Source organism: Paramisgurnus dabryanus, chromosome 7 (assembly GCF_030506205.2).
Source record: "Paramisgurnus dabryanus chromosome 7, PD_genome_1.1, whole genome shotgun sequence".
NCBI lineage: Eukaryota > Metazoa > Chordata > Actinopteri > Cypriniformes > Cobitidae > Paramisgurnus > Paramisgurnus dabryanus.
In genome coordinates, this window is record NC_133343.1 from 24,923,411 (window position 1) to 24,939,314 (window position 15,904).

Genomic DNA, 15,904 nt, shown 5'->3' on the forward strand with positions numbered 1-15,904 from the left:
CAAAATCTCCAAGTGGACGCTAATGCCATTTGGTTTGCCAAAGAGAGCTCCATTTAATCAAAGTATATAAATAACTTAAATGAGGTACTATTCACATTTAAAATACTCGCCTGGGGGTGGTAGTAAACAGTCTGACAAACAAGCATTGATATGCACCTCGCCCACAACCCTAAATCTTCCAACACAGTAGAGATCCCAAAATGTATGGATTTGATCCACAGTAGATATCATTTGCCACTTTACTTCAATATGAAAATAACAAATTACCCATGCCTTGAAAAATATTCAAGGGCATCATAAAGAACTAGATTATATAAGAATATTTTCCTCATTATCCAGTGCAGCCAGTGCCTTAAAATCTCACATTGGGTAGAAAATTAAAGAATAAAAATGAGTCTTGTCAAAACGCTATGGTCCACTAGCAAAGTAATATCTGATACGTACTCATCCTTTAAAGAAGTAATTATTTCTCAGTACGAGCTGTCATTCAATCTTGTATTGTAGCATTATTGATGATGTTGTTAGATGATCACACTCTGATGGTCACATTAGATTAGATACACATTTAACTATTTATCATCCAATTACATGGGCGGTGTTGGATGACTTCAAAGTGATTGCTTATGATGTACCACCATCAAAGATGTGCAGGAAGAAAAAACACAGAGACTTCAAATGGCCTTTAATGGGTCTGGAAGCACAAACAATATTCAAGCGAGACCCTTTCAGAAATGAAAAAGCTTAAGCATTTAGATATGATGTATTTATACTACAATTTGAGCAGTGACGCTGATTTGAGTCATAGCAGATGTGCAGGAATACTCCATTGTGCATTTGTGTGTTGTTCAAAAACTTGATGTAGGCGTTAACTGTTCATTGCAAATTATGCAGAATGAACCACTTGTTGATTCACTCAAGCAGTATAAATATAAAGCGTGAAACGTTAAAAATAATTGCATTATGTACATTTTCCCTTTGCGGATATTCCAATATTTTCCCTTATTAAAACTTTTTCCAAGAAATCATTACAGTAGATAGAAATGCATAAGCAGCAAATTTAAATTCATAAAATGCAATCTGAATATCTCTGTTCATTGACTGAGGTTAAAAAAGTAAATTCCTGATCCATGAAATAGCTGAATGTGTTAAACATATTTGTTCCCTGATAATTGCAATACATATTTTTCAAGCCTCATTGGCACTCTCTTTAATTAAAAATGTGCCAAAAAAAAATCACGTCCTGATTTCATCGTGGCATCGGCTTTGTTCCAGGGCTATCTTGACTGGATCTTGCCTCTTATTTTTTGGGATGCTGTTGTAACAAACATAACATTAGATTACTGTTAAAATACTTTTTAATGGCATTAAAGGGATATTTACTTTTTTTGAAAATATGCTCATTCTCCAGCTCCTCTAGAGTTAAACATTAGATTTTTACAGTTTTGGAATCCATTCAGCTGATCTCCGAGTTTGGCGCTAGCACTTTTAGCATAACTTAGCACAATCCATTTAATCTGATTAGATCGTTAGCATCGCGCAAAAAAAATAACTTAAAAGTTTCAATATTTTTCTATTTAAAACTTGACTCTTCTTTAGTAACATTGTGTACTAAGACTGATGGAAAATGTAAAGTTGTGATTTTCTAGGCAGATTTGGCTAGGAACTATAGATATTTTCATCGGACGCACGTGATACACGTCTGGATCCGAACCTTACTTCCGGTTTCGTTTTTTTAATGGTCTGACTAGTTGCTAAACTGATCTCTTGAACAAATGCCTCGTCGAAAATAACAAATGTTTTGGTTTCCTAGGTAATCTATGTGTTGTTTTGTTTGCTTGTTATATAAATAAACTATGTTTAAAGAATTTGTTGTTATTTATTATTAGCGGAGTTTACCGGAAGTTACGTGCGGACCGCGACAGCGGCTTGTTTATGTTGTTACCGCTGAAACGGTCTATACTTTCAAACTGGCGTAATAACCGTGATTTTGCTGAGGTAGCATGGCTGCAGCAGGCATAGTGATATTACGCACTGATGGAAAATAGTCCCCTTGGTTATTTTCAATAGCAGGGGACTATTTTCGGGCAGTGCGTAATATCAGTACGCCTGCTGCGGCCATGTTACATCATCAAAGTCCTGGATTATTGGGCCAGTTTGAGAGTATAGTTCCTAGCCATATCTGCCTAGAAAATCACAACTTTTAATTTTCCTTCGGTCTTAGTACACAATGTAACTACAGAAGAGTCAAGTTTTAAATAGGAAAAATATTAAAACTCTTTGGTTATTTTTTAGCGTGATGCTACTGGTCTAATCAGATTCAATGGATTGTGCTAAGCTATGCTAAAAGTGCTACCGCCAGACCCAGAGATCAGCTGAATGGATTCCAAAACGGTAAGAATCAAATGTTTAACTCTAGGGTAGCTGAAAATGAGCATATTTTCCAAAAAAGTGCAGTGTCTCTTCAGTATTTGGATATTATTAAATACACCATAAAATTGGCATAGAACGAAGTACTCCATGCACCTCATGCACTATATTCCAAGTCTACAAACAGTTTTTGCTGTAATATTTTCACGTTTTGCACATAAAAAGAGGACTACTAAATCACTTACTGGCTAAATAATACCAGAATTTTATTTTAGGATGAACTGTTCCTTTAGGGTTTCACAGTTCACTGATCGGTTGATAAGTAGCGACGCACAACCGCTTAAAAAGCCCATTGTCAAGATGTGGCAAATTGAGATTCACCACGTAAAGCAATTCAATAAATGCTGTGAACATTAGCATATTGAGTAACTAACAAAAACCTGACAGCACTTAACCTCGCCAAAGTGCACATAATTAACTTGTGTTTTTAAAGTGAACTAAAGATCTGGATCTCTCAGAAGAAAGCCGCGTGCCAAGACCTAATGGAATTTTCGCCTTCAGAGCTTATGTCATCTTAAATTAAAACACACCACAAATCACAAAGCCTCTTTTGTAATGTTTCATATGGGTACTGGATGGAAAGTCCGGATTTCAATTCCATTTTCTTCAGTTGAGCGACAAAGCGCATCTCTGGGATCAGGAAAGCCATGCACAACGATGGCAGTGAATTGTTGATGGTGTGCTCTTACCAGTGAGACTGGATTATCACACATTCATAATAAAAGGGCACGCAGTATACCCACTGTACAGCTCTTTTCAGACTGAGCTGAACCACCTCTGCTCTCTAATAACTTTTGGCCTGCATCGGTGTGATATCAAAAACTGGATGCAGCAGAGCAAACCAGGGTTTCCCAAGAGACTGAACACAGCAGAAGCACTGTGGCGGCCACCCGCACCCCTACCGCTCACCTCACAAATATGGGAATAATTGCCGTACCAAAGTCAATTTGGCTTTATTTCTCGGACCCTGTTTTGCCATGCACTTAAAAGAGCTCTTCGAGATGGATCACTGAATTTTATGGACTGAAATCATCTCAGTGTTGACACAGGCTTTAAGAAATGGCATTTTATTTCAGGGAATAAAACTATTTATTTGTAGAAGCACCATTAAATGTTTAAAAGCACCTGTGAGCAATAACCGAGATGGTATAGTTAGTAATACTGGACACGATTATCGATAACGCTCGAGTATGGAGACGATGACCTTGGTCATAAAGATAAGCCACAGGCTATGTATACAGAAAGTACCTTGTAAACAGATCTATTTAGGATCAGTGATATATGAACTATATGTCTATTTGCAGTGTGCATGACCATCCGGACATGTATATGTGAACAACACGTATTTGTTTATGTAGGAGAATGTAGGGAGCCAACAGCTGAATTAAAAAAATAACTCGCTGCAAAATAAAACTTTGATCATATTTGTGTAATTTCAAAACTTAGTTTTTCTATGCAATTATTGGAGACGAGAGCTTCAAAAAGCACCATAAAAGAACAATAAAAGTAGTTCACATGACTCAAGCGCAACAACGTTCCCGGTCTTTTAAAGCTTTCCGAGTCTTAAGATAGCTTTGTGTGCCGAAATGTACGTTAAAAGTAAAACTTTTCTTTTAAGGTTTAATTAAAAAAAGGAGATGTGTGCATGTAATTTGTGTTTTTAAATACTTACAGCAGCATTAAGGGCTTGGTCTAAATCTGCAATAATATCGTCTTCATCCTCAAGGCCCACAGAGAGACGAATGAGAGTATCGTTAATACCCAGCTCCTTCCTCTCTTCCTCACACACTGAAGCATGAGTCATAATGGCACTAAAAAAAAAAGAAGTGCATTGCGAATATGGATGCAACATTCCCAGTACTGTTTAATGAAACCTTGTGTTGTCCAGGGCAATTATAGTGACAGCAGACTTGTAAGGTACGCAAGAAAGTTTTAGTGACAGAAGATTAAGTGAATTACTTGAACTGCAATTGCTTTATAGGCCATTGGTTATTAAATGCATTACCTTGAGCTTTGTATTTATATTGAAGGCCGGATTCTATAGCTAAAATATATGATTTATTCTTTCCTACTGAATACATGACGCAAAGCGCTCCAACAACAGCAGTGTTGCTTCTGTAATTCCCAGTTACTGGAACATTAAAGCACTCACGCCCCCTTGTGTTCATATGATATAAAGCCAACTCAAGTTTTTTTGACTCATTCACAGATACTTATAAATGTAAATAAAACAAGCAAAGGTGTACAAAAACGATTATCCTTTTACCTTAACTATATTATTATATTTTACAATTAACTATACTGTACTATGCTATACTATAATTATTTTAGTATGAGTATTCATTATTAAGGGGACAAATAAATATGTACTGTGTACTAGGTAGTGAGTGTTCAGTACTTACGGATGCTCAGCTAGACTCTCGTAACCACCGAGACTTTCAGCAAGTGCAAACAGCTGAAATGCAGAACACAAAAGAGATTTTCAAACAAAAAAATCCAACAATATGTATCTGATCTGCCTCGCAAAACAGTTTTACAGTAAATGACCTTCAGATTGCTGAGAAATGTGCTGGCATGCTCCAGTTTTCCTTTGATGTAAAAGGTGATCATCCCTGGACAGCCTGTGCTCTGTCTCTTTGTCAGCTCATGCTGAGGGTGAGATGGAAGACCTGTGGAGATAAAGAGATTGTCTGTCTATCCAGGTAAACAAAATTTAAATAATCAATGATGTTTTTCCCAAAACCACAGGATTTATTTTCATCAAACAGAAAAATAACATTTGGTTTCATTGTACAACTGAGCACTGCATCCCACTCTGACGTATGTGTATATTCATACACATTTGGGTGATTCTCACGAAATTAGACTTAAGAGTGTCATGAAACATTTTGATAAAAATAGTAAAAGCAAATTAAGAGTATCAAAATAAGAAGCATGCAGTTACATACATCTCTTCATGTACTATTTTGCACATGATTTCAAATGACATCATACAAACCAATTTTAATGTTTTTTCCACATTTAAGGGGAAAATTTTGTGTCCATGACTGGATTTGGGTTCTTTGACATGGAAATATTTATAATTAAAAAATCAAAAAAATAAAAAGCTTCAGTGCATGTTATACTATAAACATTTACAGTAAAGAAACGTGGTATTTGGTGATTAACAATAAGGAATATAAATGTGTCCAAGAAGACCAATTTTTTCATTCTCCGCAACAATTTTCAATCATCGTTTAAAGCCCTCAAGGAACTAACATTTTCAAAAAAAAAAATTAGTTGGAAGGGACATAATTGACTGTGACACTCAAGATGGATACCAGGTAAGCGGTTCTTATTTTTCTCTCCAGATAAAAGTTGAAATTTTGTTTGTCATAGTACCTAGACAACTTTTCAGTTCTCATTACCGAAACATGAGTTTGGAAATGCATATATTTAATGTAATATCATGTTGCAGTAATTATCATTTTTGATAATGATAATGTAAATAATCCTATAGGAAATATTTTTAAATCCTCTAAAAATAATGGTTATAGTAAGTTCAGACCTTAATCTTATAAGTGCAAAATTAAAAAAATGGCATCAAGGGCTTTTTAAAAAATATGACCTTCTAAATCTGGATTTCGTGAGAATCACCCATTTGCATTAAGCTGGTCTGTTTATGTCTTTATTTGCACCTCATCTTGTATTCGTACACATTTGCATTAAGCTGGTCTTTGCTTTTCTACTTCATACTTTGCACTTCATTAAACATTTATATTCATTTATGTACATGCTGCTATTTGCACTTCTGCTAACTGCGTTTCACTGCCTCTGCACAATGAGAATAAAGCTGAATCTAATCTACACCAAAGAGCATCATATGGGTGTGAAATAACGTGAGGGGAATTCATTGAAGACAGATTTACATCATTTGGCAATGTACACTGTTATGTAAGGTTAGGATAATATAATAAAAACCTGGGAAGATAACTTTGTCCACCCTTGGGTCAGCCTCCAGAAACTTTGCCGCAGCCATTGCGTTCTTAAAGTGCTGCTTCATTCTCAGGTGCAGTGTCTTCAGACCTCGATTACACATGTAGCAGTCAAATGGGGAGGGCACAGCTCCGAGAGCTAAGGTATAGAAAACAGAAATTAAATATATTGTGCATGTATGCACTTTACTTTTAATTTTAGTAATTAATTTGTGATTTTTATGCCCTTAAAAGCAAAGTTCATGCTGTTGGCATACAGAGTCACTTTGTGATTTGTTGGCAGGACACGCAAGGTCGCATCTGTCATTAAGTTCTAAATCAACTGTGACTCTGTTGCTTTACAAATACCAAAAAAGCTATCAAAGCTAGTAATATGCTACGATCTGCTTTATCAAAAAATATCCATAACAGAATTGCTTATGGTGCCCATTACTGGTTAGTGGCCTCCTGACAGCTGTGTCTTTGTAGCACCCAAAAGACACACCAGATGGTTTTTAGAGTCATATAATATAACAAAATATAGCATTTGAGTATCTAAAGGATGCACTTGTGTTGTGCAATGAAATATTATACAATGTTTCTTTAGGGTTTTGGAAAGTATTATTTCAACCCCTTGCTGATGGACTCAGTTTTCAATTTTGTCCATAAATGTCGATTTATTTTAAAGGGTAAGAACTCTGATGTTATAAGAGTTATTTTATTGAACATTACTTTATAGCCCTTAATCTAAAGTTTTTAAAGTTTGACATCAATAATTTATGCCTCAGTATTGACCTCAGTAACATAAAAGACCTGCTGGCATATCTAGCAAATATAAATGGTATCAGATAAACTACTCACATCTTACATCTGAAAGGTTTTAGATTTGATTAAGGCCAGGAGAAAAGTCTTACCATTCTGCAAAAACTTAAGTCGTTCATAAAGGTCGTCACGGCTGACAGATATCAGGCCCATAACAACATCACTGTGACCTAAAATTACATAAAGAAATCTCAATTTTAAGCCACTGAATGTAGCTGAAATAAAAAGTTTGATTAATATGTTATCAGTACTATTACCGTTCATGTATTTTGTGGCAGAATACATGCAGATATCGGCTCCAAGGGCCAGGGGGCGCTGTTCAGTAGGGAAAAAAATAGTTGGGAAACTTCACAACTGCAATGAAATCTTCCAAGTACACACTCGCCTGCCACTTTATTAGGTACACCTGTTCAATTGCTTGTTAACACATATTGCTAACCAGCTAATCACATGACAACAACTGAATGAATTTAGGCATCTAGACGTAGTATTTTAAAAAACTGCAGATCTACTGGGATTTTCATGCAAAACCATCTCTAGGGTTTATAGAGAATGGTCCGAAATAAAGAAACTATCCAATGAGTGGCAGTTGTGTTGTGTGGATGAAAATGCCTTTATGTCAGAGAAGAATGGGCAGACTGGTTTGAGGAAGAAGGGCAACAGTAACTCAAATAACCAATCGTTACAACCAAGGTATGCAGAATACCATCTCTGAACGCACCACAGGTCAAACCTTGAAGCAGATGGGCTACAGCAGCAGAAGACCACCACACCGAGTGCCACTCCTGTCAGCTAAGAACAGGAAACTTAGACTACAATTCGCACAAGCTTACCAAAATTGGACAATAGAAGACTGGAAAAGCAATTCCTGGTCTGATGAGTCTCAATTTCAGCTGTGACATTCAGAAGGTAGGGTCAGAATTTAAACAACATGAAAGCATGGATCTGTCCTGCTTGGTGGTGGTGTACTGGTGTGAGGGATATTTTTTAGCACAATTTGGGTCCCTTAGTACCAATTGAGCCACGGCCTACCTGATTGTTCTTGCTGACCATGTCTATCCCTTATGACTACAATGTACCCTTCTTCTGATGGCTACTTTAAGCAGGATAATGCACTATGTTGCAAAGCTAAAATCATCTCAGACTGGTTTCTTGAACATGACAATGAGTTCACTGTACTCCAATGACCTCCACAGTCACCATATATCAATCCAATAGAGCACCTTTGGGATGTGGTGGATCGGGAGATTTGCATTATGGATGATGCTACAATATGTACCAATATCTTTAAATCTATGCCAAAAAGAAATAAAGCAGTTCTGAAAGTAAGATGGTCCAACCTGGTACTAGCTAGGTGTATCTAAAAAAAGGTGGCCGGTGAGTGTATAATCTTGTGTAACACAAAAAATACACTATGTATTTGGCACTGGAACATATGTTTAGTAGCGACTTCAAATAAATAAGAAGGTACCAAATAAGTAGAATAAACAATACTGTGTATACCTGGAAGTAGGCTGACATGAAGGTATTGTCCACGACAACAATTGTGTCCTTGTTGTGCTCATGGACAATATCTGCACAAGCCTGAATGTCCACAACCTTCATAGTTGGATTTGTGGGAGTTTCAATCCATACCATCTGTAGAAAAAGAAGAAAATAGCCCATTAATATCCCATTCTAATATTAAGCTGTTTCAGTAGTGCACTTAAAGATATAAGTGTAGTTGTGTTAAAGGAAAACTCCACCGTTTTTTAAATATTTTACTTTGTTCTTACCTCAACTTAGATGAATTTATACATACCTATCTTTTTTCAATGCGTGCACTTTTAATCTTTGTACAGCGCCTTGTAAATGTGTTAGCAGTAGCCTAGCCCCATTCATTCCTTAGGATCCAATCAGGGATGAATTTAGAAGCAACCAAACACTTCCATGTTTTCCCTATTTAAAGACTGTTACATGAGTAGTTACACGAGTAAGTATGGTGGCATAAAATAAAACTTTTGTTTGGAGCCATAGGAATCAATGGGGCTAGGCTAAATGCCAACACATTCAAGCAGCGCTGTACAAAGATTAAAAGTGCATGCATAGGTAAGAACATAGTAAAATATTGAAAAACAGTTGTGTTATCCTTTAAAGGCAAAGCAATATACTGCACAAACATTTTGCAAAAGCCTTCTTTAATTAAAAGTCTAAAGCCAGGTGTACCTTTGTATTGGGTTTAAGAGCCGCCTTTAGCACCTCCAGCTTTGTAAAGTCTGCAAAGGACACATCAAGGCCCACTTCGGCTACTATTTTTTTGAAATATCGATTAGTACCTGGTTGAAAAAAAGATATAGACACACTGTGTCAGCTAGATGTCATTCATTTTCTATTAAAGGGACAGTTCACCCAAAAATGAAAATTCTGTCATTGTCATGTTGTTACAAACAAACTGTATAAATGTATTTGTTCTGATGAACACGAAGGAAGATGTTTTTTTGAGAAATGTTTGTAACCAAACCGTTCATGAGCCTCATTCTCTTCCATAGTATTATTTTTTCCTACTAAGGAAGTGAATATGGCTCATTATCCGTTTAATAAGAGTCACTCACCTCCATAGACATCATTCATGCACAAGATTCCATCTCCGGATTTAAAAAGATGTGTGATGGTCATTGTAGCAGCCAATCCAGACGCAACAGCGAGACCTATTAATGTCAAACAGATCAACAATAAGGTTTTCAAATTTGTTTAATTTACGTATAATAAAAAATGACATTGTATTGATTGGTGACTCACAGTATTGTGCACCATCCAAAGCAGCGACCGCTCGCTCAAGACAATTTCGAGTGGGATTTCCACTCCTGCTGTATTCAAAACCCTGAAACATTAGAAAAGGGTTAATACAGCCGACTGTACGTGCATCAATATGTTATATATCAATATAATATATTCAATATTGAATCCACGTAAATAAAAAGCATAAATTTGTGAATGACTCAATGAATAAGGTTCACACTGAAATATATTATTATATCACACTGAAATATTTTATTATGCAAAATATTATTCACTTAGTTTGCCAGAAAACACGTGTGACAGTGTTACTTACAGTAAGCACAAAATAGTTATAGCAAGCCACGTGTTTTTATTTTTAACATCTGGCTGTTCTCACGACTCGTCAACATACTTCCTGTCAGTCAGTTTACAGCATTTTTGCAGATAAACGGTAACTAATTTAGCGTAGTAATTAAACGCTCGACCTGAAGTTGTGTTAGGGTTTAAATAAAAATGTCAACTTTATTTTGTAAATGTGTAGTTTTTGTTACTGTGCCAGTGTAGTTTACTATTAGTGCTTAGTCACTATGACATAACTTTTTTGGGTTCATTTAGCAAATGTACTGCTCAGAAATACATTTGTATATTGTCGTATGTTATTAACGTTACATGTATTTATTTTCGTCCGTGTTTATTTTTGAGTAACTCAAAGCATGTAATTAGAGATAAGGTAATCTGCACCTGTCAAAAATATGAATGCACATCGTGTTTTGTCCTCACGAACACGAGTAATAATTTACATGTGTGTCATCATAAACATGTATGTCGCCAAATGGAGTAATATATTATTACTGTAGTGTAAAAATGTTTGACACTCGCGAGTCACGACACATTGGGGTTTTTTTAATCTAAACCTACTTTTTACTTATTAACTTCATATTCTTTCAATCAGTTATTTTATTTTTCATATTAAAAGTCCTGCTCGGTTTTGACACGAAGCGCTCAAGTCCGTTTCCATATACAGTCAACAATTTTAAATATAGGAAATGGAAAATTATATATAACCCTCAGCTAATTGACAGTATACAGTTTGCCTTACCGCATGTTTTCCCGGAGCGTGCTGTTTAAACGTGGTAGACAATGATATGGGGGGCACTACGGCCAATGAGTTCCATTGCTCCGGTTCTGATCCAGCGTGTACCGCGTCTGTGGCGAATGATTTGTACTCGTGCAGGAAGCCGGCTGAGATGTCGTTCTGCGCGTGTGAAGCCATGTGTACGCTGTCTTGATACGACTAATTATTAGATAACGTTACCGGGTCCCTGAGAACACAGAAGAGTGAGCAGCTCTCTCACTTACTATAACATTACATTAAACAACCCTATCGTGACGTCTACGCCAATCACAGTATGTGTAGCGGAAGAGAATGAAGTGGATTGGCGATAACCCAGGGGCGTAGTGTCACGTGACCAATAGGCACAGAGCAACAATCTGATGATGCAACATGTACCGGACATCTATCTTATCTGTCTATCTATCTTTGTATTTATCTATGGCTGCGTACAAATACCCACACTTTATTTTTTATTCAGAAATGTCATATATAGCATATATAACACAAAGTGTATTAACATTACATCCAAAGTCATCTGAACAGACGAAATCTCTTTCGTCTGTTCAGATGACTTTGGATGTAATGTTAATTACAAGAGAAAAAAGAAATAAATACAAATACAAAACAAGTATTAATTACAGTACATGAAAGATCTCATCATATTTCTTCAAAAAAGAAATATTTTTTAACATCAATTAGTCTTAGTGATTTAATTAAATGTTCTACTTCACACAAGAAATCTATAAAAGTAAGTATTTTCTTAAGAAATCTTTGTTTGTGAAAATAGAATTTTGCCACAAGGATAAGAAAGTTAAAAGTTGATTCTAAAGATTTGTTTTGATTTTCCAAAAAACTTGTGTAAATGTGTAAATTACAATCCACCACATCTCAAAGATGCTCTATTGGGTTGAGATCTGGTGACTGTGGGGGCCATTTTAGTAGAGTGAACTCATTGTCATGTTCTAGAAACCCATTAGAAATGATTTGAGCTTTGTGACATGGTGCATTATCCTGCTGGAAGTAGCTATCAGAGGATGGGTACATGGTGGTCATAATGGGATGCACATGGTCAGAAACAATGCTCAGGTAGGCCATGGCATTTAAACGATGCCCAATTGGCACTAAGAGGCCTAAAGTGTGCCAAGAAAAACAAGGCATGATGGATCCATGTTCTCATTCTGTTTACCCCAAATTCCGACTCTACCATCTGAATGTCTCAACAGAAATCAAAAACCATCAGACCAGGCAAAATTTTTCCAGTTTTCAATGGTCCAATTTTGGTGAGCTTGTGCAAATTGTAGCCTCTTTTTCCTATTTGTAGCGGAGATAAGTGGTACCCAGTGGGGTCGTCTGCTGTTTTAGCCCATCTGCCACAAGGTTGTGCATGTTGTGGCTTCACAAATGCTTTGCTGCATACCTCGGTTGTAACGAGTGGTTATTTCAGTCAAAGTTTCCCTTCTATCAGCTTGAATCAGTCGGCCCATTCTTCTCTGACCTCTAGCATCAACAAGGCATTTTCGCCCACAGGACTGCCGCATACTGGATGTTTTTCCCTTTTCACGCCATTCTTTGTAAACCCTAGAAATGGTTGTGCGTGAAAATCCCACTAACTGAGCTGATTGTCAATACTCAGACTCAAAATTGCTTAAATCACCTTTCTTTCCCATTCTGACATTTAGTTTGAAGTTCAGGAGATTGTCTTGACCAGGACCACACCCCTAAATGCATTGAAGCAACTGCCATGTGATTGGTTGATTAGTTAATTAATTACATTAATGAGAAATTGAACAGGTGTTCCTAATAATCCTTTAGGTGAGTGTATATCAGCTACATCAAAAAATGTAGATAAAAAAGGCATTTCAAATACCCACACTTGTAGTCTTTGCACTTGCCTACATGACGGATTTCCTGTATTTGACTCAACTGTTCTAGTGGGCGTTAAGATTTTTACGTTTTTCATTAAATAAAAAACACTCCGAAATGAAAATTTGATTATTAACTTCAAGATTATTATCTACACTTATCTTTAACTTTCATAAGCAGAATTCTTGGCTCCTCTACTGTAAAATGCTCTGCATTTTGTGCATGCAGCTTTATTAAAGTATTGCTTATTCTGTAGTCCCTGAATAAATGACACAATTAATGGTGTTTCTAATTATATAATAAAAGCAGTTGCAGATGTTTTACAAAATACATGCTTGTACCAATTAAATGTGCAACACTTTCTGTTTTGCCATCAAAATAATATCATTTTATAAAATAACAATTAAGAGTTTCACAGACAACTTGCAAGGTTTGGGCAAAAGTCTCACTGTTACCTCCAGAACATGATGCATGTTGCACTCTAAAGCAGTATTCGAGAAAGTGTGGGTGTAGATTTAAGACATGGGACAGTCTTGCGTTCTTACTTCCTGTTGTTTGCATGTGCAGTGTGATTATGTATTGTGTATGAGAAGGGTGATTTGCCCGTTTTTGGGAAGGTCTAGTATGACAAGTTGTCAAACTTGTTCTGACAAAACACTTAATTTAAAGAAATGAAACTACCTTTGAAACCTGCATCTGAGTCACGGTCAACAATAGTTTTATTTCTTTTTATACGCATAACACTGTTTATTGGCATGTGAGCATACTGAGCAACATTTATGAAAATTAGCAGTACAGTTTTTTTCACTTCATTTGACTGCTGGCACTAAAACAAAGGACTGTTGAGTCGCGTGTAGACTATTTGGGTGTTGCGTGTATTTTGCTTGGCGTTTGGTCATGGCTCGAATATGTAATGTAAGAATAAATCTTTAGTCCGCTGTGTCCGCTTTTTACCTCAGGAGCTCTTTAAATCATAAATCACATTTATGTGATGGAACGGACCTGCTTCAGTGCTTTACTGCTCACATTAAGTCTTGTTACATCACAAGGTAAGCATTGTGAGGGTGTGTTTGAATTAAAGGGATAGTTCACCCAAAAATAAAACTTTCTTTGTTTTCAGAAATGTTGATATTTTTAAGTGTTTCCTCTCTTTTCAGTGAACATTTTCTGTGTCTGAACTATTTAAAATGTTTACTTTTAAATAATGCAACTTTGATATCCACAACAAGAAAGTAGCTGAGTTAATGTCTTTAGGACAGACACATGTCAAGTGGAGTTATTTAACATTTTTGGGTAATTCTGAAGCTTGAAAGGTTTTCTGGTTCCTATAGGAGTGAATGGTGCCCGAGGTGGTCACTATCCACTAGTGTTGTAGTTCTCGAGACCGCTCTCGGACCACTTTTTAAAGGTCTTGGTCTCGTCTCGGAATCGACAGCATTTTTACCCGGTCTCGTCTCGGTCTCAGACAAAGAGGACTCGGAATTTTATTTCAAGACCGGTCAAGACCACAACTGATGGCACATCACAAATTTATTTATCATTAATTTTATGCAGTTTATTCAGGCATATGATGTTGGCAAGTATTGTTTAAGTTTCTCCCAATGACAATTTTTCTAATTTTATTACTAAAAGCACCTGCATTGTGTTTAGTGGATGGCAAGCCACGGAAAGACAGTTCAGAATAAATGGATAAGTTGATTTCAGCTCTTTAGTGTTTGTTCACTTTTATTTGCTTATAGACAAAGATAAATTCCCACATATCTGCAATGCCTTTGATTATTTTATCAACTTTACTGATGGCACACACACACATGCATGCACACACACAGACAAGAAGTGCCTAATCATCTGCATATTCCACGTTTTATCATAAGTGTTTTAATGCAGTGACTTGCACTGGTCTTGGTGTTGTCTCTGTCTCAGCCTGTCTTGGTCTTGGTCTCGGTTTAGGTGGTCTTGACTACAACACTGCCATCCACAGTAACTAGAAAACGCCAAAAAAAACACTTCATGTGGGTTAACAACAAAATATATGAGGGTATAAATAATAATGCGTTTTAATTTTTGGGTAAATTATCCATTTAGGTGACTCTTTGATTCTGTCTTGATACATAAGCTACACAAGAATTACACTTTATCTCAACATCTAGCTGATAAATGCATAATTGGAGTAGTTGGAGAGAATGTCCATCTTCCCTGTATTTATAATGGGGTAAAAATTTGACCTCCCTGCTCATATCATCTGAATGGAGAAGAGACATGAAAGTTATACACATCACAGACTGGATTGACTCGCAAAATGTGTCCCGGACCACTGTGTCATCTGCGGCCTCTAATACTAGAGACTTCACATTGGACATTTATCAGATGCACAAAACTACAGTTTACATCTAAAGATTCATGGTCAAGAAAACAGTGTCATTATTTGCATCATTTGTCTGCCTTTCTGTAGCAGGTTAAAAATCATTAAAGACCCAATGATTTCCTGTAGTTCTATGTGATAACATATCAGTCAGTAAATTTAGTGACAGGCCTGTTTCAGCTATAAATTTGACTTTGAAGTCAAAAGAACATTAATTATATCTTCGCATTTCTATTTTGTAGGTCATTTCAGTCATCCGACTTTATTAAGGAATAATATTATAAATGGAGAAGAAACTCAACTGGTGTGCAATACTACACTGTAAAAAGTTTATTGTCAAATTAACAGTAACTTACTGGCAACAATTATCCAGTAGTTCCTGTATTTCAAACAACAGTAAAATTACTGTAGAAAGAATGACAGTAGTTTAAAGGATACTGCAAAATGAAGTACAGTATTATACTGTTTTTTGTAAGATCCAACATACAGCATTTTACTGTTATACTGGAAATGTTACTGTTATTTATTTTACAGTATAAAATATATACTACTGTATTTTCCAATTTTACTGTTATTTATTTTACAGTGTAAAATATATACTACTGT

At 36.1% G+C, this 15,904-nt stretch overlaps 1 protein-coding gene across 1 annotated transcript; it reads right to left on the reverse strand.

Annotated features, from left to right (window-relative positions):
- Positions 1-667: 667 nt before the first annotated feature.
- LOC135757885 (cystathionine gamma-lyase-like) lies at positions 668-11,344 on the reverse strand. The gene is made up of 12 exons (XM_065272638.2): positions 11,059-11,344; positions 9,981-10,062; positions 9,794-9,889; positions 9,408-9,517; positions 8,706-8,840; positions 7,460-7,517; positions 7,295-7,372; positions 6,388-6,540; positions 4,975-5,096; positions 4,830-4,882; positions 4,100-4,238; positions 668-1,312 (listed from the first exon to the last, which is right to left on the reverse strand). Exons 1-12 carry the CDS (start codon positions 11,230-11,232, stop codon positions 1,298-1,300), a joined length of 1,215 nt encoding a protein of 404 aa, XP_065128710.1. The 5' UTR covers positions 11,233-11,344; the 3' UTR covers positions 668-1,297.
- Between the last annotated feature and the right edge of the window lie 4,560 nt (positions 11,345-15,904).

Excerpts from the sequence above, each read along its gene's own strand:
- LOC135757885 (XM_065272638.2), bottom strand. The coding sequence starts at position 11,232 with ATGGCTTCACACGCGCAGAACGACATCTCAGCCGGCTTCCTGCACGAG. Across the intron at positions 10,063-11,058 it reads ACGCTCCGGGAAAACATGCG|GGTTTTGAATACAGCAGGAG; the intron begins GTAAGGCAAACT and ends CTAATGTTTCAG. Across the intron at positions 7,518-8,705 it reads TCATGTCAGCCTACTTCCAG|CGCCCCCTGGCCCTTGGAGC; the intron begins GTATACACAGTA and ends CCTACTGAACAG.